At 47.3% G+C, this 26,821-nt stretch overlaps 3 protein-coding genes across 5 annotated transcripts; 1 reads left to right on the forward strand and 2 right to left on the reverse strand.

Annotated features, from left to right (window-relative positions):
* Nucleotides 1-325: 325 nt before the first annotated feature.
* On the reverse strand, nt 326-11,224 carry clta (clathrin, light chain A). Of its 3 annotated transcripts, XM_048995988.1 has the most exons (7): nt 10,891-11,224; nt 5,233-5,270; nt 4,700-4,817; nt 4,418-4,529; nt 3,596-3,649; nt 2,246-2,281; nt 326-970 (listed from the first exon to the last, which is right to left on the reverse strand). In XM_048995988.1, exons 1-7 carry the CDS (start codon nt 11,069-11,071, stop codon nt 799-801), a joined length of 711 nt encoding a protein of 236 aa, XP_048851945.1. In that variant the 5' UTR covers nt 11,072-11,224; the 3' UTR covers nt 326-798. The 3 variants fall into 3 exon arrangements, with proteins under 3 accessions (XP_048851945.1, XP_048851946.1, XP_048851948.1); XM_048995989.1 differs by lacking the exon at nt 2,246-2,281; XM_048995991.1 differs by lacking the exons at nt 2,246-2,281; nt 3,596-3,649 and having other exon boundaries at nt 10,891-11,221.
* Nucleotides 11,225-12,976: 1,752 nt separating this feature from the next.
* Nucleotides 12,977-16,463, forward strand: nansa (N-acetylneuraminic acid synthase a). Its single transcript, XM_048995987.1, has 6 exons — nt 12,977-13,398; nt 13,705-13,920; nt 14,131-14,230; nt 14,352-14,506; nt 14,689-14,955; nt 15,916-16,463. The coding sequence occupies exons 1-6, from the start codon at nt 13,267-13,269 to the stop codon at nt 16,123-16,125; spliced, it is 1,080 nt and encodes a 359-aa protein (XP_048851944.1). The 5' UTR covers nt 12,977-13,266; the 3' UTR covers nt 16,126-16,463.
* Nucleotides 16,464-16,616: 153 nt separating this feature from the next.
* On the reverse strand, nt 16,617-24,146 carry LOC125720495 (tripartite motif-containing protein 14-like). The gene is made up of 8 exons (XM_048995983.1): nt 23,805-24,146; nt 23,349-23,501; nt 22,373-22,918; nt 21,713-21,808; nt 20,298-20,531; nt 18,841-19,003; nt 18,602-18,688; nt 16,617-18,133 (listed from the first exon to the last, which is right to left on the reverse strand). The coding sequence occupies exons 3-8, from the start codon at nt 22,880-22,882 to the stop codon at nt 17,598-17,600; spliced, it is 1,626 nt and encodes a 541-aa protein (XP_048851940.1). The 5' UTR covers nt 22,883-22,918; nt 23,349-23,501; nt 23,805-24,146; the 3' UTR covers nt 16,617-17,597.
* Between the last annotated feature and the right edge of the window lie 2,675 nt (nt 24,147-26,821).

The following is a 26,821-nucleotide window of genomic DNA, read 5'->3' on the forward strand; positions in this document are numbered from 1 at the left end:
TTCTTTGCTGTCATTTAACTTTTAATGCAGTAGTTAACCCTTTCATCCCATGAAACAGAGCGGAATTTAATGTCCCTCAGAATTTCTCTGCTGTTATAACTGCTAGAGGTGGTTACTTTGAATCAAAGCATGCAATGAAGGTACTCAAATGGTGAATATACAGCATATTTATATGGTAGCATATTGAGTGCATTTTTAGTAAATGTTAAGTGAGTAACATGCAAATCTAGAAAATTTCAGTGTCTGCAAAAACGTCTGACTGGTAGTGAATAGAGTCATTTTAGTCACATTTGTGGTGCAGTAAATACACAGTGTGACACTGAGCAAAGTTCCATATACTTTTAATGAGTCAAACCCTCCAAGGGACATTGAAACACACATATTGAAATGGTTGGACTACAGCTATGTTCTTCAAACCTGATCTACCTACTTCCCTCGTCACACAGGCGTGTGTATGCATCGCCTGTATTCTGTGTGTACACACGCATGCACGCATGTACACACGCATGCACGCACGCATTTATTACTTTATACCTGGGAAGTTCAACAGAAATGCATAGATAGTGTGCAGTCACTATGTTGCTGCTTCTTCTAATGCTTTCACACACTACTACAGTTTGGTCCTCAAAAAATAGAAAAAAAAATATATAATAAGTCAATCTCTTTTTTTATGATTGAGGAGGAGTCAGTCCATCGACCTGCAGGCTGGGGGGCTCTTCGGGCGGGTTGGGGGTGGTGCTTGAGCGGGTGCGGCCTTGTAGTGTGGTTCTGGGTCCGGTCCCGGTCTCGTCCCGAGGCTCAGCGGACCAGCGGCGCCTGTTTGAGAGAGATGAGCACCGAGCGCATGCGGGACACGTCCTTGGCCTGCTTGCTGGACTTGGGGTTGAAGTCGCAGAGTCGCGCCACGCGCTCCCACTCAGAGCCAGGGCTGCTCTCGTCCATGTCGCACACCATGGCCTCTTCAGCCGCCCTGCGGGCAACACGGGGGGGGGGGCGGGAAAAAAAATAATCAGCAGAGGTCGTGGGAGGCAAACCCAGGGAGACTGACCTCCCTGTCCACCCAGAACCATCAGTGCCGTACAGCAGGACATGACTGTCTAACCGACTGACTCCACTTCTCATCTTCCAACTTCCAAGCCTCCTGAAGCTCAAACATCACAGATTTGGGCTGATATACCTGGAAAATTTGCTTTACCTGCTTATGTGGTTTCTTGAATATTTTAAGGGAGGCCTTTACACCTTGGGTGGAGAGGTAGGCAGTGAGCATCCCAAACAAAATACTCCACATCCCCATCTGTGGGGGGGGGGGGGGGGGGGGGGGATCACTACAGGTAACCACATTAAAAACGAGTGACCCGCAGGAATTTTTACAACGAGACAACAATGTCCCTCACAGTCAAAATCGCTCAGTCTGATTAACATCGGGACTGTAAATGAGCTTCAAGAAGACAAGCTGCTAAGGTCTTACTTCTGCCACAGCTTCACGCCAGTTTAGGTGGTTAAAAGAAAGAAAAAAAAAAACACAGTTCCTGAAGGAACTGAAGAACAGGCACCCAACTTGCTGTCTCCTTCTGGAATATTCCGAGGGAAGTTTCCCACGGAATATGCTACAGATCTATAAACTGCGGAGGAGAGCGTGTCGTAGCAAGTTAGGTTTTAACCACCGATAAGCCCCTCGTAAGCCAAGCTCGTCATGCTGCTGACGGTAAGCGCCCCCCCCCCGAGGTTCCTCTGGCCTTCAAGCAGCTAAAGGTCAGCGTGGTCCCTGATAGCATCCTCCAGGCTAAGAATATCCTTACCTGTCCAATCAGAACAAAGGCCAGCCAAAACCCAACATTGAAGGGGGAGGGAATGGTGCAGTCTCTATCCCCCCCCCCCCCCCCCCCGCCCCCCGGGCCAAACTCGAACACGGAGCCACAGAACCACAATCAGAACATCACCACCCAGCGTAGCTCCGCCCATTCTGCCCACCCTTACCCGGCAACAGAAAGACTCCGCACTGCCATTGGCTAATTCCTGCCCTAGTTTTCAAAAGCCCTCTGCACTAATAAGGAGACACACGCACAGCAAAATGGGGATGATAAGCCAATGAAGAGAGGAACAGTCACAACAGACTACAGGTGAGCACAGAACCAGCAGACTAATACAGTCACAAGGTGACACCAAATGTCTCATCTGGCAGTGAGTAGAACATTAAATATCTCTGGAGTCTTCATTACTTTAAATGTCTGTTTTTTTACTTAACTGGTCTAGGCGGTAGCAAGGATGATTAATGTGTGTGCTTAAAGGTGCATAGAAAGGAAAAAGGAGAAAAAGATCAGAAGTCAGATATAGAGAAAGGAAAATAAATAAGCTTTATGCAGATGACAAAAGCCTGACATGCATTTCGGAGACCGTGCCAGTCAGCCTGAGTTTGCAACCGTCACACGAGCTGGGGCCGTGCAGAGGGCGTCTACCGAGCACCGGAGCGCATCGGCGGAGTTTCTGATGCCAAATAGGCAGCGGCCCGGCACCAACCAGCTCGGGGAAGGATGAGAGGGCTACAACACGAAGCCGGGGTGGAAGGGGGCGGGGCAAATCAGGCAGCGGTACGATTTCCTGAAGCAGAGCTACAACAGAACTGTGTATTGTGTGCTTCAAGCAACTGTGTATCCAGGTCCAAGTCAGGGCACCCAATCAGAACTTGCGGCGACGGATCTCGAACCTCATTGGCTGCATTCGTAAACATTAACGGGAAGGCAGGTTTCACGCCAGCGGACTGCGCACCTAAATGCCACAGCCGCCCGTCTGACACGAAGCCAGACCTACAAAGATATTTCATAAGAAAAACTCTCACTTCGCGTAACAGTCAGCAGCAAATCGATAAAATAGGAATATTTTTCAAGCTAATAGTCCTGACAGCAGCTGGGTTGTTTCTTCATAATTTAACCTGGAGACACTGTTGCTTCAAACAGGACAATGTGACTGATTCAGACTTAGACATCTGCCGGATTACATCAATACATCTCTAATCACGCTTCTTTTATTCATTAAGTATTAAGAGAGCTGATAGGCATTCTCGCCTACACATACATGAGCAGAAATTCAGTTCAATCATTACAATGGATGGAGACTATCATACTCAGTCACTGTCACTATGTCACTCACGTATCCTAGTAAACGCGAAGGAGGATGACGATTAACGCACACAAATCACGAAATGAAAATATATGACCCAACTAAAATGACACCTGGACAACCATGAATGAAAACTGGTTTTCTGGAGGAAAAGGGATCGATGTCAAATTTTTTCCTGATTTACTGACGCAAAGGATCTTTCAGAGAGTGTCGAGCAGCTTAACTCGTTAATTGTGATTAAAAATCCCTACGTCGCAGGGAAATTACTAAGACAATTACAACCGTACAAAACAAGCAGCCCAGAGATGCTGAAAACTGCAAACGATTCTTTCCCCATTACAGAACCTTGCCCAGACTCGATAAAACATGGAAGACAAACTGAAAGAGGAAACTAGCGGGAGACATCATGGGTATTAAATCATGAGGGATGCTTCTAAAGGGCATGTGAAAGCAAAGGGGTGTTAGTTTGGCGACATACACATAACCAATCAGCTCAGAGAAGGGCTGCCTGTAGAAGTCTTCATCCAGCTCTCTGGACGGAGAGACGTCCGAAAGGAAAGCGGCAGGCGGGAGAGAAGAGAGAGAGTGGTAAAAAGGAGAAGACATTCAAACCAGCGTGAGCGGGAGCGGCGCTAGGCGACTCAGCGCAGGGGTTCTGGGACACGGGCATTTACACGGCTTAAGGTGGGAGGAGCCTGGGATTACGGGACGCTTCCGGTCCCGGGCCGAGCAGCTCAGTCAGGACTGGCTGCTGACCAGAAGCCTCCATCTGGCTGAAATGACCGCCAGACGATCTCGTTTCTGTCGCACCACGAGGTACCGATTCGTCGCCAAAGAACGCCGCGAGTGGACACCTGCGCTTCAGGTAAGTTCTGGATCTTTTCCCAGAGGCGGGTCACATGTTCACCTGCATCAGAGGATCACATGGACTGCCTTCCCTATGCTGCCTCTGGGCACTCTTACATTAAACATTAAACATTAAAAAGTTACATAATTCACAAAATACAATTTACTCGCGTTCCAGAATAATTGTAACTCTGCATTGAGGCACGGATACATGTATAAATTTAAACTGAAAAGCTGAACTGAGTTTTTAGGTTCCTGGTAATTAAACTGAATTTAAATATTTATTAGCAATTATCTGTCAATGTACAAAACTGTAGAAGTCATGCAAATAAAACAAGTAATTTTATATAAATGGGGGGTGGGCAGTGCTCTAGGGTCTGTGAAGGGCACTCAGGCAGTTCCGCTCCTGCAGTCTGCCGTTCGGCCCCAGCCACTCCGGAGATCCCCGCGCTACCTGTTACTGGCTCTCGTCTTCTCCAGCTGCTCGTCTTGCCGCAGGTGCCACTCCTCCAGCTCCTGCTTGGCCTTCTCCTTCCACTCCACCTCCTGCTTGCGGGAGTTGGCGTCTGGAAGGAGGGGAGGCACACAGCTCCGCAAAATGACACAGACCAGGAAGTCCAACAGCCGGCCCACCCGTCCCTCTCGTAGCACTCATCTCTGGAAGACCCCTGCATCCCCCCCAATGAGGCCCGGCCATCGCTAGCCTCAGGCGACCCCGCCAGGCCTCGTCCCTCACCCAGAGCCTCCAGCCTCTCCGTCTGCTCCTCCCTCCACTTGCACAGGCTCTCCGGCTCGGACTGCAGGCGGTCGACACTGGAGATCGCGGCGTAAACATCGGTGGGACCGTTGCTCGCCTGTCGGGCACGAAGGGTGAAACGTTCACACAGGACAGCAAAGCCACTCTGGTTCTCAAACAGTTTCGATAATACAGGCGACTTTCAGACAATTAAACAAAAAACTGTTACAAATGAGTTTAAAATGAAGCACCATGGCTGTACTTTAACTGTACAGTTTACAGACCTGAAAATTGCTGGATCTATTTGACTGTATGGTATCAACATTCCGTACAGTTCACATATTTTCCAGTTAAATAAAGAACAGTGAATCATACTGCAAATTTTGCCAATTTCTAAACAACCACACAGACTATACAGGACTAGTCAGGACGGACCTTAATCTCTTACACTTCACCGGCCACCTCGGCACAAACGAGGGCAATGACGTCACCGGCCAGAAAGACAGATGGAGTTGTTTTACGGGGAAGCTTACCTCGTGCACTTCACCGTTAAGGGCGCCGTCGAAGGCATCTGGGAAAAGAACCAAAGTCGTGTTAGCAGACGGTCCAAATGTTCTCACGTGTCTAGGGGACACCAAGGTAAATGTAGATACGCTTATATTAATATTGCAATTGTTCCACCACAAAAGTTCATTGCAAAAGTAAAAAAATAAAAAATAGCAGAGAGTGTCCTCTGTCCGCCATGTGGCGTCTCTGGACAAAGACGGCCTCTAGACTTTCAGCCAGTAAATGTCAAAAATCATGAAATATGTCTTGGGGGGGAAAGATACAAATGGAATCTTCTAATCGGTTTTTGTCCTATAAAAGTGCTGAAGTAATTTATTCTGTTCTGGGAAATTTCTTGCCAAACTCAGACTCTTCTTTTTAAAGTAAAACTAACTATTGAATTTTTAAGCACCTTTTTATTTGAATCATTTTCCCTCTTTGTTCGCTCTGGGTAGGACACGTCCCAGCACCCGGCTCTGACAATGGAGAGATCCTCATCGTTTATTTAAGCCATTCTGATCCAGTAACAGAGAGGCGTTTCTGGGGAAGAGGACAACGTCGGGCACGGAGACGTGGCATGGTGAGAGCGGCGAGGGGGGGGCAGGTTGGGGATGGCAAGGTGTGAATCAGAACCACCCAGTCAAAAGCAGAGGATGTGGATTCACGTTACCGCAGGGAACACATCCCCACCAGGCTGGGATGTGGCACTAACGCGTAGACGTCAGTCAGGGCCACACACTTCACAAGAGAGGACATTAGCTCAGGAACACGGCGAAAACGTTCTTGGTTTCACAGCCAGATTTAAACTGCTGCTCGTGCCCTTGAATTCTGCCGATGCCGTCCTAAGTAACGGACGTGAGAACAGCAGGTCATGGCAGGTTCTTCATTCAGATCATTCCATCCACAGCTAAGCAGGAGCGGACAGATCCAAGGGCTATAGCAGACAGCACTGGACAGGCTCACCCTCGAGGGGATTACAGTCCCTCACAAGTCAGGAAATATAAACAAGAAACAGTTTCAGAATCTTCTTCGTCTATTTGTCCTCTTCCAGCCGCTGGGGACGCCCCAGAGGATCTACTGTCAGCCTCGACAGGCCGAAGGCGGGGGTGGCCGAGGCCAAGGCCGAGGGCCAGGGTGATCTGGCAGATGGTGACCATGAAGGTCAGGGAAGATGTGGAGGAAGACAATAGTGTCACCAAGCACGAAGGTGACAGGTAAGGGGAGAGGACCAAAGGCTGAGCGGCCATTGATCGTGCTGGCAATGAAGCTGAGAGGACCAAAGGCTGAGCGGCCATTGATCGTGCTGGCAATGAAGCTGAGAGGACCAAAGGCTGAGCGGCCACTGATCATGCTGGCAATGAAGCTGAGAGGACCAAAGGCTGAGCGGCCATTGATCATGCTGGCAATGAAGCTGAGAGGACCAAAGGCTGAGCGGCCACTGATCGTGCTGGCAATGAAGCTGAGAGGACCAAAGGCTGAGCGGCCACTGATCATGCTGGCAATGAAGCTGAGAGGACCAAAGGCTGAGCGGCCATTGATCATGCTGGCAATGAAGCTGAGAGGACCAAAGGCTGAGCGGCCATTGATCATGCTGGCAATGAAGCTGAGAGGACCAAGGACATGGACGCTAGACACAGAGTACCCAGAAGTCCCTTTAATGAAACCCCTTACAGGCCCACACAGGCAGGTACTGTTTGACGCACAGAGTGAGTTTTGCGGTTTACGGTAAACAACAGTAAATGCTATCAGTAATTTACGGAATGTGGAATGAGTACACCCTACCCACATCATACACACGTGCTGAGATGCGTCGCGAGATCTCCAGCCCCACGTGTGAAATCTGGGAACGGGGTCTGGCTACTAACCTGAGCGCACAGGACATATGTAACCAGCATGCTTAACACTTGCCACAATAATATTTTCGTTATGCAGCAGGGAGTTGCTGGATAAGTGTGAAAGATTTTATAACCCTGAACAGCCAGTTGGAGTTTTTTTAATGTGAACTGAAGCCAGAAAAACATTCCAAACAAAAGAGAGTAAAACATTAAGTATAACAGAAAAATAAAACTAAATGTTAAATAGTATAATTAGTGTCTTAATGACCATACAAATCTTTCCTTTAATAGTGTAAATACATTCCAGCACGCTTGCGTATTTCTGACACTGAATGTTATCAGATATCAAACAGAACTGATGGTTATCAAGTAAATCATTTAACACGCAATGTCATTCTGGTCACTCCTCCCTGACTACGGCTGGGGGGGGGGGGGCGGGGGGCGGGGTTTCCCCTAATTATCCATCAGGCTGTCAGCATGCAGACCTTGCCACTTCTTCAAATCAACGCCGTCTGCAGTTTTACAACCATCTAGCCTCTTATATATATTGATCAGCCGCTCTTCAGTTTAACAAACATGGACAACAGACACGTATCGGAGATGACAGACAGTGACAATGATGCTATTTATATCCCTCAGAGGACAAAGGAACAATGAGAAAACACTGTTACACATTATACAGTTTTTTTTGGGACCGCAGTGAGCCGCGGATAGAGGGGGCTACTGTATTATAGTAACGTGAACATAGTTTGTAGCTCAGTAATTGTAGTAGTGGGTTAATCTCATCAGAATCCATTTCATTCAAGAGAGTGTAGTACTGTACAGTACTGTAGCCAATAATAATGTACGCTGCACTTTACCATCGTATTTAATGTAGGTAATGTCTTACCCTGCATAATTTATCAATTAAACTTTACCAGAAGTCCGCGGGTGGTTTGTGTTATGCATGGCTTTGTTACATCATGGAACGCATCACCTACGATCGCACCAGGACCCAGGCTGGCAAAAGCGCTTTTACCTGATTATTATTAGAATAATTTAGTGCTTTGAGGGGCTCCAGACCCCCACGGTTACGTAATCAGCTTTTAAACGCCGTCGCCTAAAGACAGATCCGTCACTGTCGCATGCCGCATTAACGAACAGCTGCAGATAATGTGCACAGTGCTACCTTAGCATGCAGAGCCGAATGCATCCTTTCCGCTGGCCGGAGAACCTGCACATCACCTTTGGAGGTCGCAGCAGCCCCTGATGACCTCTGAATTAATGCGTGAGATTTAGTGTCAGTTCCCGCTGGGAAAGCTATTTAAAAAACAGCAGCAATGTGATGCAGATCACTCCCTCACCGCTGCTTTTACCTGGACACTCACAGATGCATCCGAGAAATTCTTTTTTGGGGGCTTTTAGCGCTTGGATTATGTTACATTATAGGTGTTGTAGAAATTTCTGTGTAACTGTGCCACCCTTATTTTTTATTCAGTCCCACCAGTCGTTGCTCAAAGCTCAGGGATCCAATTGTTTTTTCCTCAAACGTTTCCCATAGGGGATCTCCGCCACTCTGCTGCCAGGTACGATTCTCGTTACACCCGACTGCACCACTAAATTGCTTCAAAAAGAAAATGACTAGGAAATGTCTGTATGCTGGTTTCATATAAACACTGGTTGTGTTTCCGGCATAGTGCCTGTGTCATCGAACACCCTTTCAAGGCTTAATTGATGTATCTCTCAGCATCAGGGCCCAAAGCTACAGCTGATCCCACGCCTGCTTCGGCTAAAGATCCGGGCTGGCAGCTGAATAATTCAGCAGTTGACACTAACAGGACGGCCAGCTTATGACACTTATCTTTTAAGTCGGTACATTTCTGAAAGAAACGCAGACTGAACGTCAAGACGCGGAAAACGACGTAAAGAGGGCAACACCGTCTACGGGACAAAGCAGCGCTAACGTCTTAGCGGTGGGCCAGAGATGTCACCCCCAGCTGCAGTTAACGCAGCAAATTAAAATGCTCCCCCTGAGAACAGGAAGCAGCCTTTTGTACGACACTCCTGGCATCATCTCCTCACAAAACACCGTCCTCGTTAAACCCGTAAAGCGCCGAATAATCGAACGCCTGCCTCCAGCTATAGCGCTTTCAGTGGACTTCTCACGTTTTTCTGCTTTCTACGTTATCGGCCAGCTGGCCTCAGAACCCCAGTGCTTTCTTTCCCTCCCTATTTGGGAGTTTTTGCTCCTTCTCCTCCTCAGTCGTCTTCTCCCCTTTCCCCTGTTTTATGCGCCATACTCTAGTAATGGATTGCAACACGCTCTTGTCAAGGGAGGACTCTGTTGCAAAAGGCGCTATATAAAAATAATTGAATTGAAACTGAACCCGTTACAGTACGATCCGTCCACCCAGACTGAGCTACGATACACGTTTATTGGCGGCTGTTCAGATGCGGACCGTTTCCTCCTGTAACGAGAGAACGCCTCATTACTCATTTAAGGCCCTCCGATCGGGTGACAGAGCGACGTCTCCCGGGTAAAGGGATGACGGTGGCTGCGGGGAGTGCAGTTTTTCCTGATGGCCGCTGCCAGGCAGCAGGGCATAGCCTGGCCGCCGGACTGCAGTGCATGTTGGGAAAGCAGGCACAGCTCAGGCTCGTGAACACCATACCCCCCCACCCCGCCACTCCTCTCCCCGCCTTTAGTGTCTCTCAAAAGGTCACATTCCTCTCCGGGAGGAAGAACAAAAAAGTTGTGGTGCGCGATTCATTCCCTGCTGCCTACACTGGGCGAGGAAACGGGATTCTGCTAGGAAAAGAAATACAAGTGCCCGCCCCCCCCCCCAACTGCCCGCCCCCCCAGAACTGTTTTCCAAACAGTCACTGCTTTTGCAGTCTGTATTACTGCTGACAAAGCCCTTACCTGCACACCTCTGTGCATTATGTCTGTTAAACCTGGGACAGGGGGCTGGTTGCAGAGTTGCTCACCATGCTGCCACCAAACTGGGGCTCTGGGACGCGGGAGGGGGGGGGGGGGCACAAGTGTCCGGCCAGAATGCTGGCCTATGCAGTTTCTGCAAGAGCGCAGAGATGCAGGGAGCGCAGGTCGTGACTCAATGCCAGGAAGAGTCAGCTCTGGGTTTAAATGCGTCAGCAGAGGCTCCACTTCCTGTTCGGTCAAATGGTTACACCTTAGCTGACATAGTACAAAGGTTACTGTGCCTTATGTGCAGCTTAACATGTGGGGGGGGCTCTTAAAAAGCCTTTTAAGCTTGGAATGGTAGATCACTTGATGTCCGCCTACGGTGGAGGCCTCTCCACCTGCATCAAGGTTGGCCGCTGGCCACTTCCATGGACTCGGACTTCTGGAGCAGATCCAGTTGCATGCATCTGCTGCGCTGCGGGACCCGAGAGAACAACCCCCGCCTTTGCTGCAGTATCCAGGCATCAGCAGGAAACTCCTACTTAAAATAATTCGTTTTTTGTATGCGAACCAATTTTATGCGCTTGACGGTGACGCTGGGGTTAAATTTCAAGCAAGGTGCACAACCTGGCACCTCATCAATCATGCATATTACTGCCGTCTCGGTGCTATGAATTTTATATGCAAGTTACAGCAAACATCCCAGCTTATAATAGAACTCGTTGCAATGCGAGCCCGACGCTGACCGTTATTGCCACAACATCCGCCGACTTTCCCCCCTCTGCGCATTACAACAAGCCGGGCGATTTATGAATAACGGGGCCGATAAGACACGGGTTTATAAAATCGGGGGGAGGGGGGGTTCCCGCTAAAATCCGCAACGTGCCACTACCGTGTGCGTGGCTCACCTGTCAGGTTGTCGGTGAAAGATGACGGGACCTCCCCGCTGTCCAGGATGCTGAAGCCCTCGTCGTTCTCGATGCCCGCGATCTCGCTCTCCTGCTGGGCCAGGAAAGCGGCGGCCGGGTCCTCCTCTGTGCCGTTACCAGCCTCGGGCTGCGGCGCGCTCAGCATGTCGAAGTCATCCATCGCTAACTAAAGGCCGTCGACAGCGCTTTAAAAAAAAACCGGTAAGTAAGTGAAGCGCAGCCACCGCAGGACAGCGAAGCCAGACTGGGTCAGTCCGAGATCATGCGAAGGGAAAAGGCAGGATGGGAGACAGCTACACAATGGAGCGGAAAGCTCGCCGCGGCCAATCGGAGGCGTCGGCGTTTGATGGACAGGGATTTGGCCAATCAGAACGACGCCGGTCACTGGTTAAGCCAATGAGGAAGGACAGAGCCGAGCACGCACTCATCCCGTGATCTTAGCCGCGTGCAGGACGTAAGCAGGAGCGGCGACGTGACGGCGACCTGCAAGCATAGGATCTGCAGCGCAGGGTCTGCAGTGCTGTGCGCTGCCCTGCGCTGCGCTCCCGCTGGATGGGGCTCGTTATGCTGCCGATGCACGGGCTGTGCCTGCACTGTAAATGCATCACGCATTATTTTGCATTTGAGCGTGTAGCTTCAGATACGTGTTGGGGGGAACCGTCGACTTTGTGGTTCTTGGGCGTGATTTTCTTTTTACGTGTTTGATGTTTAAGTTCCAAAAGAAAACTTTCGTTGCTTATCGGAGAAAAGTTTGCGTTTCTTTCAGTGCATTAGTTGTCTTCGAAGAAATATCCAGCTAACGTACAAGAAAATGCCCGCAATTGCTCTAGATCATAGCTGCTAAACGGTTTATACAATAATTTGTAAAAGTTTATAAGTGTTTTGGGTTTATAATGATTTCAAGGCTAACCACGTGATTGGAAGAACTGAAACAAATATTGTTACAATGTGAGACTTAAATGGTTTCAGAAATCACAATGTAGGTTTTCATTTGGCCACCAATTAACGTAATGTAGCAGTAATGTGATCAAATATGTAGCTTAATATGCTCAGTTTACATTCCCGATCTATTGATTTTTACGACCCATTTCCTAATGTTCACTGACAACGGGAATGACAGCATCTGACGTTCGTTTACAGTACGTATTCCTTACACACATTGGTTATTTTTGTACTATACTTTTAAAATAACTCAATACACTGCTGTCCGTCTTTGAACCTGTAAGTCATCCAACAAGCATTAGTCGGTAGTATTACTATATTCACAGGAATAAATATTATCATATACAGTTAAAATGGAAAGTTTTGCACTGCCACTACGGGCACGTGTGCGCTGTTTTCTCTGCAGGGCTTTACGTTTATATCAGACGGCGAAGATGCGTTTTGGACCCTGTCGCTTTGTCACTACAACTCCTGCCTGGTTTGCAGCTTGCACGTCTGCGCATGCACCTAGAGTGGGAAAGAAACTGTCAATCACACAACTAAAATGCCAAAAGTCTCGTATTTCGTTTGGTTACTTCTGGTTAAGGTTAGGGCTGGGTAGGGGGTAAGGTGGTTATGTTGGGGTTAGAGGTCCCCCCCATATAAATGAATGGGCCCCGAGTCTTATACCCCCGATGCCAATCTTCCTTCAAAATAAAAAAGTCAAGATCCGGGTAAACTTGACTTAGCCCTTGATTTTTGTTTAATCGCCATAAACGTCCCTATTTAGGAGTAAGCGGGGCTCAGGAGTACCCCCACCCTCCCCCTTTTACAATGTGCTTTAACTGGAACCTGCACTTAGAGTATTTTGTCACATTTTCGAGCTTTGATTTTTGCGACACACCTGAAAGGCTTCTCATTTACTGGCAAAAGGCGGTCAGTGCACACATTCATTATTTCTGGTACAGTTCTTCTAATAAAACAAAACCTTATACACTGCTGATCGCTTTAAATAAGAAATCAGACAAGTGGTAGTCGTTACTTTATTCACAACAACGATTAACAGATATCAAGAACATAGAAAGTTTAAATGGAAAATTGTACACTGTCACTTTAAAAACCCGGTGGACACGTGTACTATTTTTCTGTGTGCAGGAATTAGCATTGTATATTTGCATTGTATATCCGCCGGTAAAGACATACTTTAGACCCGGACCCTTTATGGGAAACCAAGCGTGTCAGTAAACAAGTTACACCCTCATGCTTGGGTTTCCGCGAAGATTGCGGCAGTAAATAGCGTTTACGGCGCTGGGTGACGTCGGGCTGTTTTTTTCTGCAGGATGTAGTCAGGAGGCGCCCCGCTTCCTGTTCCCGGCCTGTGCTCAGCTGCTGCCGGTGCTGCCTCCCGTCCGCCTTCTGCAGGGTCTTTACAAGATGCCGCTTAAGTTCGAACTGTGTCCCGGCAGGATGATCGGGGGCAACAACCCGTGTTTCATCATCGCCGAGATCGGACAGAACCACCAGGGGGACATCGAGGTAGCAAAGAAGATGATCCGAATGGCCAAGGTAAGGGGGCCGGGTTAGACAGCACCTTAGATACTGCACGGTAATTATAGATGATAAAGATCAGGTTATAGATGTTGCTGAAATTTTGTAGTCAACCTTGGGTGATGTATGGTAATGATGAAGAAAGAGTTCTTTGTGTGGTATTTATCTCACAATTTGTGGTCCAGATAGTTTGAGACATTATTTTGGTATCGGTGGAATATCCATAATGTTTCATTTTATTTTAGGGTGGCCGCGCACATGCGCAGATACTTTTGCTTATTGTTATATGTAAGTTCCAGGTAACGTTTTCATGTGCGATTTCAGGACTGTGGGGCGGACTGTGCCAAATTTCAGAAGAGTGAGCTTGACTTCAAGTTTAACAAACGCGCCTTGGAACGTCCATATACTTCCAAGCATTCGTGGGGCAAGACGTACGGGGAGCATAAGCGCCACCTAGAGTTCAGCCACGAGCAGTACAGGGAGCTGCAGAAGTACGCCGAAGAGGTTGGGATATTCTTCACAGCCTCGGGGATGGATGAGGTAAGCAGGATGCGTAGCCGATTTACTTAAGTTACTTATCCTTGAGTATAACCAGGATTTAAAACTGCAGATTTTTAAAAAATATAGAGGGGTCTCAATTTTTCCACAGAGCTCTTTGTTTCAACATTTTAATTTACTTGAGGCATATCCATGCACCTTGCCATTGTTATCCTATTTACATGGATCATTTCACTGGTTTCTCTCCTGCAGATGGCCGTGGAATTCCTCCACGAGCTAAACGTGCCATTTTTCAAGGTTGGCTCAGGAGACACCAACAATTTTGTCTACTTGGAGAAGACAGCGCAGAAAGGCAGGCCTGTTTGACTTGTTTGTTAACTTGCTCATTCGTTTGGATGCACGGTCATGTGCGGAAACCCGTCGCGGCTGTTTTGGGCGGAGCAAAGGTGAGCGCGCGTGTATCTGCCACTCAGGTCGTCCCATGGTGGTGTCCAGCGGCATGCAGTCCATGGAGACCATGCGGCGAGTTTACCAGACCGTCAAGCAGCACAACCCGAACTTCTGCATTCTGCAGTGCACCAGCGCCTACCCGCTGGAGCCCGAGGATGTCAACTTGCGCGTCATCACGGTAACCGCCCCTCCCAGAACGCCATCGTTATGGATCCATGGAATCATTTTGGGATGGAACTTTAACGTCGTTATATCTTGCATTTTTATTTGCGTTACGTTAAAGCCAGATCATAGTGGTCTTCTCTCTTTTTATATTAGTGTCCTTTGTTTCTGTCTAATTCCTTGCCCCCAAACTCCTAGGAGTACCAGAAGGAGTTTCCAGACATCCCTATTGGCTACTCCGGCCACGAGGGCGGGATCAGTATATCGGTGGCAGCTGTAGCCCTGGGGGCCAAAGTCCTAGAGCGTCACGTGACTTTGGACAAGAGCTGGAAAGGCAACGACCACGAGGCGTCCCTGGAGCCGGCGGAGCTGGCGGAACTGGTGCAGACCGTGCGAATGGTGGAGCGAGCCCTGGGCTCGGGCCTCAAACAGATGCTGCCATGCGAGAAGCCCTGTCACGACAAGGTGAGGCCCTGCGGTGCCGCGTCCTCGGCCCACAAATCCGGGTCTGGACACTTTACTCTCTGGTCTCAAGCTACGCAAACGTTTGTCCTTGTAGCTGCTAAATACACTCACCATTAAAGCCTTAAACCTGTCTGCCTGCTACCCTTAGAATCTCCATTGAATCGTTTGAGAAAATGTTTAGGCTAAAATCTGGGCTTATTCTGCGTGGCTTGACAGGGCCGCTGTGTGTACCTGCACATTGGGCCTGTCGGGACCGATGTTATTATCCTGAACTAAAACGGAAGCGAAAACGGACAATAAATAAAATAATCTGTAAACTAAAATCAAGATGAAAACTATATTTACAATAAAAGCAGCAGCATCTTCTTACCTCGTTCAGCCACAGCATCTCCTCCGTTAAAAGATGATGATGTTGGTCTGTTGTCCTTTTTTTGACTTCGGTCTTTATTGCTTCCATGATTTACCAAGACGATCGCATGTGGCGCTCAGCTAACCGAACTTAATCAGCATAAGGATGCGCAGAATTTACACAGATTACTAACTTTTGGGCGTCACAATACGCGTCTCGGTTAGTATTTTAAACATCCTACTAATTTGCTTATCAACTTGTGGGTGAAAATAATGTCCGTGTACTGTGGAGAAGCCGGCGTCTGTTATGTACCGCCCTGCAGTAACGTAGTTCGTTGTTCTCAAAATAAAATTAGCTTAAATTAAATGGTATGTTTGATTTTCTGGAGCAACATCGGTCAATTAATTTAAATGATTAATCATTAAAATTGTCGATGGATTAACCCATAGAAAAATAGTCATTAGTGACAGTGCTGCGAGGAGCACATGTTATCCTCTTTGTTAGCCACAACATTGCCTGTAAAACGTAAATACTGACGTAAACGGGACAAAAACCTAAACGGAAATGTAGCCTCAGCAGCCAACCCCTCTGTCCCACCTCCTCCCACCCAGCTGGGGAAGTCGGTGGTGGCCAAGGTGACCATCGCCAAAGGCTCGGTCCTCAGCCTGGACATGCTGACGGTGAAGGTGGCTGAGCCCAAGGGCGTGGCGCCTGAAGACATCTTCCAGCTGGTGGGGAAGAGGGTCACAGAGGACGTGGAGGAGGACGCCAGCGTCACTGAGGACGTGGTCGACAGCTACGGCAAGAAGAACAAGTCCTGAACAGGTGACTGTTGGGGCCCATGGCTGAGAGAGACGACCTGAGAGGTCCTGGAAGATCTCCACGTTCCCATTTCATAACCAAGGGAGTCTTCCGTGTCTCCAAGTTGGAGAGTTAATTGATGAAAATGTAGCATTAATCAAGAGGGTACACAGTATTGCACTGATTGCACTAAATGGTTATGGGGATTTGTACCTTGAAAATGAACGGCACTTATCAGGTGTTTTCTGTGAGCATGTCGGCGCTCCATGTGTGTACTGGGTGTTTCCAGTAAGTTCTGTCATTGCCCAGGTGCTGGAGAGTTTTGCCAAAAAGGAGAATAAAAATCAACTGCAGAGGACGAGAGTGTCAATCTTTGGATCTTCAGCGTGTTTTATTAAGGGCTCCGTTTAACTTCACCTTTAAATGACCTCCTGTGCTGCTACTGGCAGGTGATCAGGCGCTTGTGTGAAATCCAAAAACTGCTGTAAAGAAGTAATCTTGGTTCATTCAGTGAAAAGAACAGAACAGTTTTATTAATCATTTTATAAAAACATTGCACACACACTTTGAAAAGTTCATTTTAGGAAAGAAATTGACAGAAATAGTGTTAAGCAAACTGGAGTTAGTAGATGTGCAAGTTGCGTTATTTTGCAATAGCGACCGTATGCATATGTAAAGACTCCAAACGAACCTCTGAAACAACCCGAGCTTCAAGTCTGCATTGTGGGTCACTTAACCTGTACATTGAGAACACAAAGCGCTCCAGGTTGCCTTCTCCTTTTGCCATGTATTTTAGCCCTCTAGGCTTGCCGTAGACAGATCACATGCTATTGCACTGCAGTGCTCCAAGACAGTGGCACCAGTGGCTGCTGGTATCGATAGTGTGCGCAGAAAGAACTGAAGTGGACCTGAGAGTGAAATGAGTCTTCTTTCAAAAGAACGCAGTGTGGTCCACTTTCGGAGGACTGAGTTTGATTTATTTAAAATATGTTATGCGAAAACACATTTAAGATCAGGTTAAATAGGAAGCAGGAAACATCTATGTGTCATTCGGTGAATCAATATGCACAGTGGACAGGTTATTTTTAACTGCTAAAAGTGACTCGTCAGTTATTCTGATGTTCCTCATATTCCATAATTCAGTCCGTGTATTCAGGCTTTTGCACTATAGGATACTGACATATCAATCATGCTTATTTGAACGCATAATTGTTTCCTACTATGTGGGGAACAAGAATACATCCTTGAAAACGATATTATTCCAGTTTTTTTTTACAGAGTAGTTAATTACTGTTCAACACAGCTATGCAGAAATATTGAGTATCGTAATTTATATGGTGTCCTGTTTAAATGTGTGGATAATGCTTGTCGGTGCCCTCTAGTGGAGAAGCTTAAATATGTCGCAGGGCTCCAGTGTGCAGTACGGTTTGTCGCTTGTTAAAAGATGCTGAGCTCACAGCCCTGAGCTTCTGGAAGAAGCCCCCCCCAGTTATCACGTCAGTTTGCAGAGTGAGATGGGCCCCTCCCACAGACGCAGGGCGGGGTACAGTGGCTCCGTGAACCTTGCCTGGAAGGTGTGTAGGTGCCTCATCCCAGACAGCGCGTCATAGAAGCTAAGTGTCCCTGCCTCATAGTCCAGGAAGACGCCCAAGCGTTCCGGATCCTGCTCCAGGAACACAGGCTCTCGTGTGCTGTTGTGGAAGGCCCAGTACTCCAGGTCGAAGCGTTTCAGACACCAGGAAGAGGCGTTACAGCCCAGGCGTGAAGATTCAGAGTCACCTCTGCGCACCATGGAGCGATAGGCCACGCCCACCCACCAGCCCTGGCCGGCCAGCCGAACGTCCACCTCCCAGTAATGGCGCCCGGCGAAGTAGGACTCCCGAGCCAGCATCTGCAGCAGGCGGTCGAAGCGCTGGGGTCCGTCCGAGCAGGAGCGTCTCATCCAGGCCTTGCTGACGGTCTCCCAGGTCGGAGAGACACGCAGGCGGGGGTGCGCCGTGTCCGCATCCAGGATTGGTGATCGTGCATCTGATGGGAGGAAGGGGGGGGGGATGTTGTGGAGAGGGCATGAGATCTCACAGGTGACGAGCAAAGACAAAAAAACAGCCACATCACAGCGGTGTGGTGCCCTGTCCAGGTTCCAAGGCTCCCTGCACCTTAAACATTGACCAGGATATGAAAGGTACACTGTGCATCCGAGGCTATATACCCTGAATAGGACAAGCAGTTATAGAAGATGGATGGATGGATGGATAGATGGATGGATGGATGGATGGATGGATGGATGGATGGATGGATATTTTTATATCAAAATTTTGTATTTTTTTTCTAATCTCGTTTTTCTTTCAGGTAACTTTTTTTGTGAAAATAATTTAACTCATACTTTTTGAAAAATCTGGTCATGACTTAACCAAGGAAAAATGTAGGTAAACCAGTTAATTAACAACAGCTGATTTAAATGAAAGGATTAAAAGTGGCAGGGAGGCAGGCGCTCACATCGCAGGAAGGCCAGCTTATCCCCGGTGCTCTTCGTCCTGTGAATCAGCGTCTGCACCTGCTTGGCGTCCGGCCCACTGCTCAGCCCTGAAACCGGCAAGAGATCCGGAGTCAGTGAGAGCGGGAGCCCAGTGAGAGCGGGAGCCCAGCGAGAGCGGGAGCCCAGCGAGAGCGGGAGCCCAGCGGGAGGCCAGCGAGAGCGGGAGGCCTCGGAGCGGCCAGCCGGGGGTCTGACTTGCCCTTCGTGACGCGCTGCTCCACTGGCTTCCTCAGGATGGTCTTCAGGGCTTTGTGGAAGCAGCCAACGTAAGTGTGCAAAGGGTCAAAGTTCAGAGGCACCGGGTGAATCTGGTCGGGGGGCTGCTGGTGGAGCTGCATGTCTGCCTCTGCTGCGGTGAAACCCTGGGGAGGGGGGGGACGGCATTCTGCACTTTTATTATCCTCAAAGGCGAGTTTGTGTACACAGCACAATTCGGACGCAAGGCACTTCAAAGTGCTTTACAAAGGCCGAAGGATACGTATAAATAAAAGTTACTGAAATAGGCTTTTTTTGTCTTAAAGAAACGTTAAAAGCCAAACAAAAATAAGCAGTTAACTGAAAAGAAGTTACATTGTAGTCGGCAGGTTATGAATAAACTGATTTAATGTATTGAAAAGCTGCAGCAAACAATGTTTTAAGTCCTGATTTAATTTTAAAGGTGGTTCAAGCTTGTCAAACGAGACCAATCCCATGATTTACTGCGCTCCAAGTTCATTCTTGGGAGGTAAGCTAGGAAGACCGCTCTTGCCGAGATTGACCCTGTGACTGTGCCTCTTTATACTCAACTTATTGGTTGAAACAAAATCTCGGGGTGGACTTCTACTTTCTGGACTGGAAATGACCCCCTCTGATTATACCGTTACCCTATCAGCCAGCGGGCAGCATGGTGGGCTCACTCCCCCAGGGCCGTGTTCCCTCTGGGTGCTCTGTTTTCCTCCCACGGTGCAAAGATATGCAGTTAGTGTGTATCCCCTATAATGCACTGGCATCCCTTCCTGGGTGTAGCCCTGCCTTGTGCCCAGTGCTGTGCAGGATGGGCTCCAAAGCCCTGTACTACCAGATAGGCAGTTACAGGATGGATGGATGGATGGATGGATGGATGGAGTACCAGCTTAGTAATTTTTCATGTGTTGTATGTATGAATGTAGTGGGATTATTACATTACTATTAGTATTTTATTACATCGGTATATATGAGCTGGGACACGATGTCACTGTCCAATGAAAAAGACGCTTCTCCAAAAATCCATTATTTCCGGAGCCTGGAAAACCACTTTCTCATAAATTATTTTACAAAATAAATCTAAAACAAACAAACACCACAAGACAACCTTAGCACCACATATAGAAACCTGTCTTTACACGCCGTCAGTGACGAGTTTCCTGTTCGATCGGATCGCACTCAGCGGGGCGAGTACGTCAGTGTCAACACGATGCAGACTAATCTTGCTTTATATTCACAATGAACAATGACGTTAGCTGGCTAGTCATCTTTCATGGATCAGTTGTTAAAATTTGCGATACAAAGTAATCCATACGAAAGATCATCAATAATACAAATGTTAACTAATACAAAGATATCAGACACTATCGATGGACAGAGGAACAGGCATATCGTAAAAAGTCACGATCACCTACATCAAACGGGTGCAGTTACCTTTAATAGCTGTACGGCATCATCCTCCTTGTAGATCTCATCAACGCGCAGAGCAAACTCGTAGGAGGTCTGGATTCGCTGCCGGCAGCCCTGCACCTGCTCCCCGTACACCTGCAGCACGGCCTGGCTCTGGGTCTCCACCAGCTCCTTGGCCGCCTTCTCCTCCTCGTCCAGCAGGAGGCGCATTTCGGTGAACTGCTGCGTCAGCCAGGAGCTGCAGTGCCTAGCCGAGACCTGAGGCATCGACAGGCGGTAGCCGGCTGATTCGTTCTCGGTCCGCCAGTGTTAAAGGCCAAGCACTGGCCGTGCCTTATTAATAATTATTTAATTTAATCATTGATCATCTCATGATATTAGTTTTTTTCCCAATTGCCAAGATACATTCTGCAATACTGAAGCCACTTGCTCAAAACTCTTCACACAGTCTAAAACATCGATAAGCAGCTTGGCCAAAGTCTCCTCCTAAGCCTAACCCTAAACCTAACCCTAAACCTAACCCTAAACCTATATCACACACTAAAGAATGGCCGACAAAACAGTGACAAGAGACAGCATCGCATATGCCATCATCAGCAAAGGATCATCTGTAAAGTCACTGATGTCACACACACTGCATTACAAAACAGAACATTTCACCCTATGAAATGTTCCGGAATGAATAAACCGTGTTGCTATATATGTCGATGGCCTTTATTCCTTACTGCAGTGTAACTATAAAATAATCATCATAAGAACATAAGAAATTACATCAGTAATTTAAATTTAAAAAAATACAGCATCTTAGGAAATACAAAATACACTGTGCACATACACACGTGTACTTATATATATATATATAAAATTCTCTCTCTCTCACACACACACATTTGCAGTTGATCCCCAAGTACAGTAGTAGTCCTGCTAATCCATCCGCTCCACTGGATCCGGCCACAGGTTCTCATCTACATCACATCTGATATCTTCTCTAGCGATGCATCTATGGTAGGGAATCACCTGGGAGTTTTGAATGTATGACTAACAGTTTTGGGACCAGTATGTAAGCATGTGCAAAATGGCCTCTAAAAGGCAAAGTTTTGATAGTGGATTTTGCCTGAGAAAGGAACCATGAACTGTGAGGCACTCAGTCTCTGAATGCACTTTGTATGACAGCAGTGAGGGATGATTCACAGTTTGACCCACATAAACTGATGTTACAGCAAATGTGTGAAGGGTTTTGAGACTCCAGTGACTCCAGTTTTGCAGAATGTATCTTAGCAACTCAAAAAAAACCATAACATATATCTCTCTCTTCCTTTCGCTGGTTTCCAGTTTTTCCAGTTCCTATTTAACACCCGCCTTGTGCTGAAACCTTAGCATACAACGCGCCCTTGATTTAATAAACGAAAGTGAAAGTGTCTGGTCTCGTGGTGCATCACCTTCAGCTCCTCCGAGGCCTTCTGGATCTGCTTAATATTGGCCTCTTCCTGTTTGGTCTTGCAGCTCAGCCTGTTCTGGCAAATCTTAAGTAGATTCTACAGATCGTTCATGAGAGAAGGAAATCCATCATTCCACAATATCTTCACTATTTTACCGTTGCTGTTAAGAACTTTTACATTTTGTAGGTATGTTCAAAGCTAGGATCATGACTTTACTAAAGAAATGACAGACATATGAAAAGCACGCAACTTTGATTTTTTTAAACATTTGTAAAACGTGTATAAGACACAACATGTGTTGCACTGTTTTTGTAGCTTTTAGCACCAGGTATCCGCTATTTCATGGGTAATCCAGATATTCAGGGGCAGGGTGCACAGGTGGAGAGTTCAGGTCCAGAAAGTAAAAATCCAGACCGAGATTTTGGTTCAGCCAGTCAGCCGAATACTCTGTGACTGTCACTCTTCATGCTCGATTGGTAGGTTGAAATAAAATGACTGCCTGGATGTTTACTTTCTGGACATGGAATTGCCACCTCTGGACAGGAGAGATGTAAACAACACTGGCGAAACACCCACCTGCGGCACTGAAACTGTACCGCCGGCACGAACCTATTACCCGCTCCCCTGTGCCCGGGTACCCCTGGCGGCATGGCGGATTACCCGTTTCTCTACAGCCTCTTGGTCCACGAGTTTGACGCGGTGGCCCTGGTGCCGGCCCAGGACCGGGCACATGCTGCACACGCACATCCGGCAGTCGCGGCAGAACATCTCCAGCGCCTTGCCGTGCTCCGCACAGCACCGGGCACTCAGGTCGGCGCTGGGCTCGGCCAGGCGGTGCCCGCGGAACATCTCCGACGAGAGGTGTGGCTGCAGGTGCTCCTCACAGAAGGAGGCCAGGCAGGTCAGGCAGGTCTTTGATGCTGCGGGCCGATCGCCCAGGCAAAAATCGCAGAGGACGCCGGAGGGGGAAGCCACTGGTGATGAGGTGCTGGGGGGCAGAGGGACATTCAGGCACAGCGGGCAGCCGTGGTCCAGTCTGGGCACCTGGCACCACACGCGCTCGATGCAGCCCAGGCAGAAGGGGTGCCAGCAGGACAGCATGACAGGCACGTTGGGGGGCCGCTGGCAGACCCCGCACCTGAGCTGAGACGCACTCGGGCACTCGGCCATCGTCACTGCCTTGGCTTTCCTCCAGCTCCTCCGCTTCTACAAACCAAACAGGAAGCAACCTGTACACTCAAACACTTTGAGTCTGTCTCTGCAATAACGATCATTTCGCACATATAAAAAATGTTGCACTGATAATATATCAAGTATGCCCATTTTATGCCATCTTAAAGTGAGACTTTTGTAATTGGTAACAATATCGCAGCGTCACTGACACCGAGTATTAAGAGCAAAGTAGCGTCTCTCCTGGTAATTATATCACTTCCAGACAAAAGAAAAACTTCCCCGTTTCAGGCATTTCTCATTTTGTACTGCAAAAATAAATTAACTTTATTCCTTAATTGTGATTTAAAGTACATTAATTAGGCCATATAAATCATAAAGCTACAGCCTATTTATTATAGGATTTTTTCAACGCGCCTTTTTAGCAACAAATCTATCAGCTTGTGCAAATGAGCCTGTAACTTACCTTATTAACTGGCGTCAGCGGCGGGGCTGCGCTCGGTCGGCCGGCGACGGCGGAGTCCGGGCGGCTGCTTTGCACTTCGTCCGCGGGAGCGTCAGCGCCGCTTCGCGCCCCTTCCTGCTTCACACATGTTCAGCGTCTTCATTGGGCCCCGATCTGCATACGGAAAAACCCGGAAAAGATCATGCGGTAGATAAAACCTTTAAAAAAAAAACTTTTATGTGAAACCTAATATATAAAGTCTTTAACTTCTTACGTACTGAAACAGGTGAAATTAAAGATGCTTTTAAGGTAGCAGAAAAAACGTCATTCCGCTATACAAAGATTATGGTTTTAATGTTTTTAGATATTTCAGTATAGCCTTATCCTTATATACCGTTTAATTACACATAATGCTTTAGATAAACTGCAGAAATGCATATGCATGCCATGTAGACCAGTCTTTTTCGACAGTTTTACCTGAAAACATTCACGCCGACTTAATAGTTTTGAACGGTATTACTGATTAGAAAGCGATGATAGGCGGACTATTTATCCTTTTCTGCAAAGCTGCCATTATGTAGGGTGTATGTCGTGGCTGCAATAAACGATCAGATATTCCTGCCTCATTTATTCGCAGAGCTGAATAAACATACGATGCATAATGAATCCATTCTCCACTAACTTTAAAGGGATACACTTGTAATTTTGAAGTCCACGTATTCTGCACTGCGTTGTCCCGACAAACACATGAAATTCAGAAATGAGGAAGCAGCGAGCTCGTATGCAGAAATTATAAGTTAACCAGGCCAGAGAGTCATCTAGGAGCTACATTATACAGCTTCAGATCTGTGTGATTAATCACAGCAGGTCTGGAAATTATTGCTTAGTCATCCCTTCTGTTTCTCAGTGGCCTGTTAAAGTGTTTATTGAAAGATGATATACATCAGTCACATATTCTAACGGAACATGGGTACCGTGTTATATGTAAAAAAATAATAATATATCCCAGAAACGGGAAGTGATTCTGGCTTCTTCCACTGGCAAATCGAAAGTACCGGTGATGTTGAACAAACATCCCCCTAATCTATCCTATCTTATCTTTAAACTCTCATTGTAAAATTCAGGAGGTGTGTACAGGTGGGTGTTCATGAACCACACAAAGTGCATCATGGGAAGATAGACTTATCTCCTCCATAAAGGAGAAAGGCTTCACTTACTACCTGGAGGCTGTTCAGGGTTATCTGCCCTTTGCTCGTTGTACAACTGGGTACCAGGAAGATCCAGTAGCTCCTGAGCTTCTGCTTCCAAGAAAAACTGGGAACGCAAACTAACGAAAGAGGACAAGACACCCTGCATCTGGAATTTGTAACCAAAATACATTTCATCCCTTCACTAACTGTATCCACTCATCCTTTCCATACGCCCATTTGTAGGACTCCCTTCAGCATTATCCTTTATACAGCTCATGTTATTTTCAAAAATATTTACTCCAAAATGTCTTCTTTTTTTCTTTAACGCAAATACGGGTCAGTGGGAATCCTGGTGAATTAATTTATATTTTGTTTGTTGCTGTGTTAAATAGATTTTTACTTTAGCACTCAAATTTCTTTTATTGCGGCGTAGTTACATCCCGATGTTGTGTAACACGACTTTTGCATGTCGTTTCGGAAATGGCTTATAACCACAAAATGGTCACGGAAGAAAGTGTCAAATCATTACAGCTGCCGAGCTGTTTTTTCTGGTGTTGCCACGTGCAGTTCCTCACATTAATCACTGTCCAGTCTGTGTGATGATTCCTGCGATAATGTGCTGCTTGAGTGGCATGTTAGGTCAGTTAGCTCTATGTTCACGTTACAAGTCACATTGTTCAATTCCGGTTTCTCACACCTCTGGGACCTGGGTTCGAGTCTCCGCCTGGGTTACATGTGTGTGGAGTTTACATGTTCTCCCCATGTCGTCGTGGGGTTTCCTCCGGGTACTCCGGTTTCCCCCCACAGTCCAAAAACATACTGATACTAATTGGAGTTGTTAAATTGTGTATGTGTATGTGGTAGCAGACCAGTCTGAAACCATACAGAGTCGCTGTTTGGGGAATACAATTCATAAAAGTGAACAGAATGAGCGAATGAAATAAAACTTTTGACTGGGTCTAGAACTACTACAATCCGTCAGTGTATAAGTATATGAAACATCCAGCTCGATTATAAATTTAACTTAAACACAACAGTGCACTAATACTGTAGGCACGTTCATACTTTCTACATATTTCATATAGCTGCCTAGTATTTACACGTAGAATGCCACCCCCACTGCCTTCAGAATCATAAATGGGTTTGCAGCCATCAAATTCACAGGACACCTGGTTTATGATTATGGTTTATGGTCAACAGCTCGTGATCAAACAAAGCAAATAAAAGGGACATTGTTCCAACATGCCATGTGAACAGATCACCTATTCAGGTTCCGGGAGCATAACATTTTCTGGAGGAAATGCAACTTACCCCCCCCAGCCTGGAGAAGTTCACCCCAGATATCAAAGATTCCTGCAGCTTTCCCTTCACCCAGCTGATTCACCACCGGTGCCCATCCACCAGTCCCCGTAAGGGTGGGGGGGGTAACTAATTGGAGCCTCAAGAACTGTGGACCAGAGTGTCTTATCACTATCATTTATTAATTAATTTTTTTGTTAATTTGTTAATTTTCCAGACTGACATACACTACTCACAATAAGTTAGGGTTATTGTGAGACACTCAGTGGATGTCATACATATAGTGTTTGTTACACTTCAGACATTTGTAGGATAGGGAGGCAATTGTATTGGGGTGATAGACACACCTCATTTTGCGTTTTCCATGTAATGGTCTCATTGTGTACAGATGTGCCTTATTGGGGCCATTATCACAAGACAACCTTTTTCAATGTGGCATCAATTTCAACAGTCTGTGGGGATAAAAAGCTGGTATTGTCAGCAAGTCATTCCAAGTTCATCAGTCAAACAGCCATGAACACACGACATCACTTAACGGACGACCAGCGCCACCTGGCCATGGCGCGCCTTCGAGTCGGTGGCAGGCAGTCAGATGTTGCTCGTGAACTTGGTGTGTCTCAAAGTGTCATCAGCAGACTTGCATCAAGACGCAGAACTACTGGCAAAGTTCAGGACAGGCCCAGAAGTGGAGCCCTATGAGAGACAGACCGCAACGATGACCAGTACCTAAGGACCACTGCACTCAGACATCGTTATGCAACTGCCACACAGCTGCAGGCCCGTTTACGAGATGCGCGGGGTACTACCTTGCACGGAAATGATGGCCGTCAGCGTTGCTGGAGACGACGAGGTGAGCGATACGCTGAGGTCAACATGGTCCCCAGGGTTTGCTTTGGTGGAGGAGGTCTGGGCAGGCATCACCAGTCAGCGCAAAACAGATTTGGTTATTGCCCATGGCTCAGTCACTGCACATTCTTACCTCAGAGACATCATTGAACCCTTCAT

This window comes from Brienomyrus brachyistius, chromosome 25 (genome assembly GCF_023856365.1).
Source record: "Brienomyrus brachyistius isolate T26 chromosome 25, BBRACH_0.4, whole genome shotgun sequence".
Classification (NCBI taxonomy): Eukaryota; Metazoa; Chordata; class Actinopteri; order Osteoglossiformes; family Mormyridae; genus Brienomyrus; species Brienomyrus brachyistius.

Bases quoted from the DNA above. Each gene is read 5' to 3' on its own strand.
- LOC125720495 (XM_048995983.1), bottom strand. From the start codon at position 22,882: ATGGCCGAGTGCCCGAGTGCGTCTCAGCTCAGGTGCGGGGTCTGCCAG. The intron at 18,689-18,840 runs GCAAGTCAGACC...TGCCGGTTTCAG, and splicing joins GGAGCAGCGCGTCACGAAGG to GGCTGAGCAGTGGGCCGGAC. The intron at 18,134-18,601 runs GTGAGCGCCTGC...TCCTCCCATCAG, and splicing joins TAAGCTGGCCTTCCTGCGAT to ATGCACGATCACCAATCCTG.
- nansa (XM_048995987.1), top strand. From the start codon at position 13,267: ATGCCGCTTAAGTTCGAACTGTGTCCCGGCAGGATGATCGGGGGCAAC. The intron at 14,507-14,688 runs GTAACCGCCCCT...CCAAACTCCTAG, and splicing joins TCAACTTGCGCGTCATCACG to GAGTACCAGAAGGAGTTTCC. The intron at 14,956-15,915 runs GTGAGGCCCTGC...CCTCCCACCCAG, and splicing joins AGAAGCCCTGTCACGACAAG to CTGGGGAAGTCGGTGGTGGC.
- clta (XM_048995988.1), bottom strand. From the start codon at position 11,071: ATGGATGACTTCGACATGCTGAGCGCGCCGCAGCCCGAGGCTGGTAAC. The intron at 5,271-10,890 runs GTGAGCCACGCA...TTCTTTTCCCAG, and splicing joins TTTCACCGACAACCTGACAG to ATGCCTTCGACGGCGCCCTT. The intron at 4,530-4,699 runs GTGAGGGACGAG...CCCTCCTTCCAG, and splicing joins GGAGAGGCTGGAGGCTCTGG to ACGCCAACTCCCGCAAGCAG.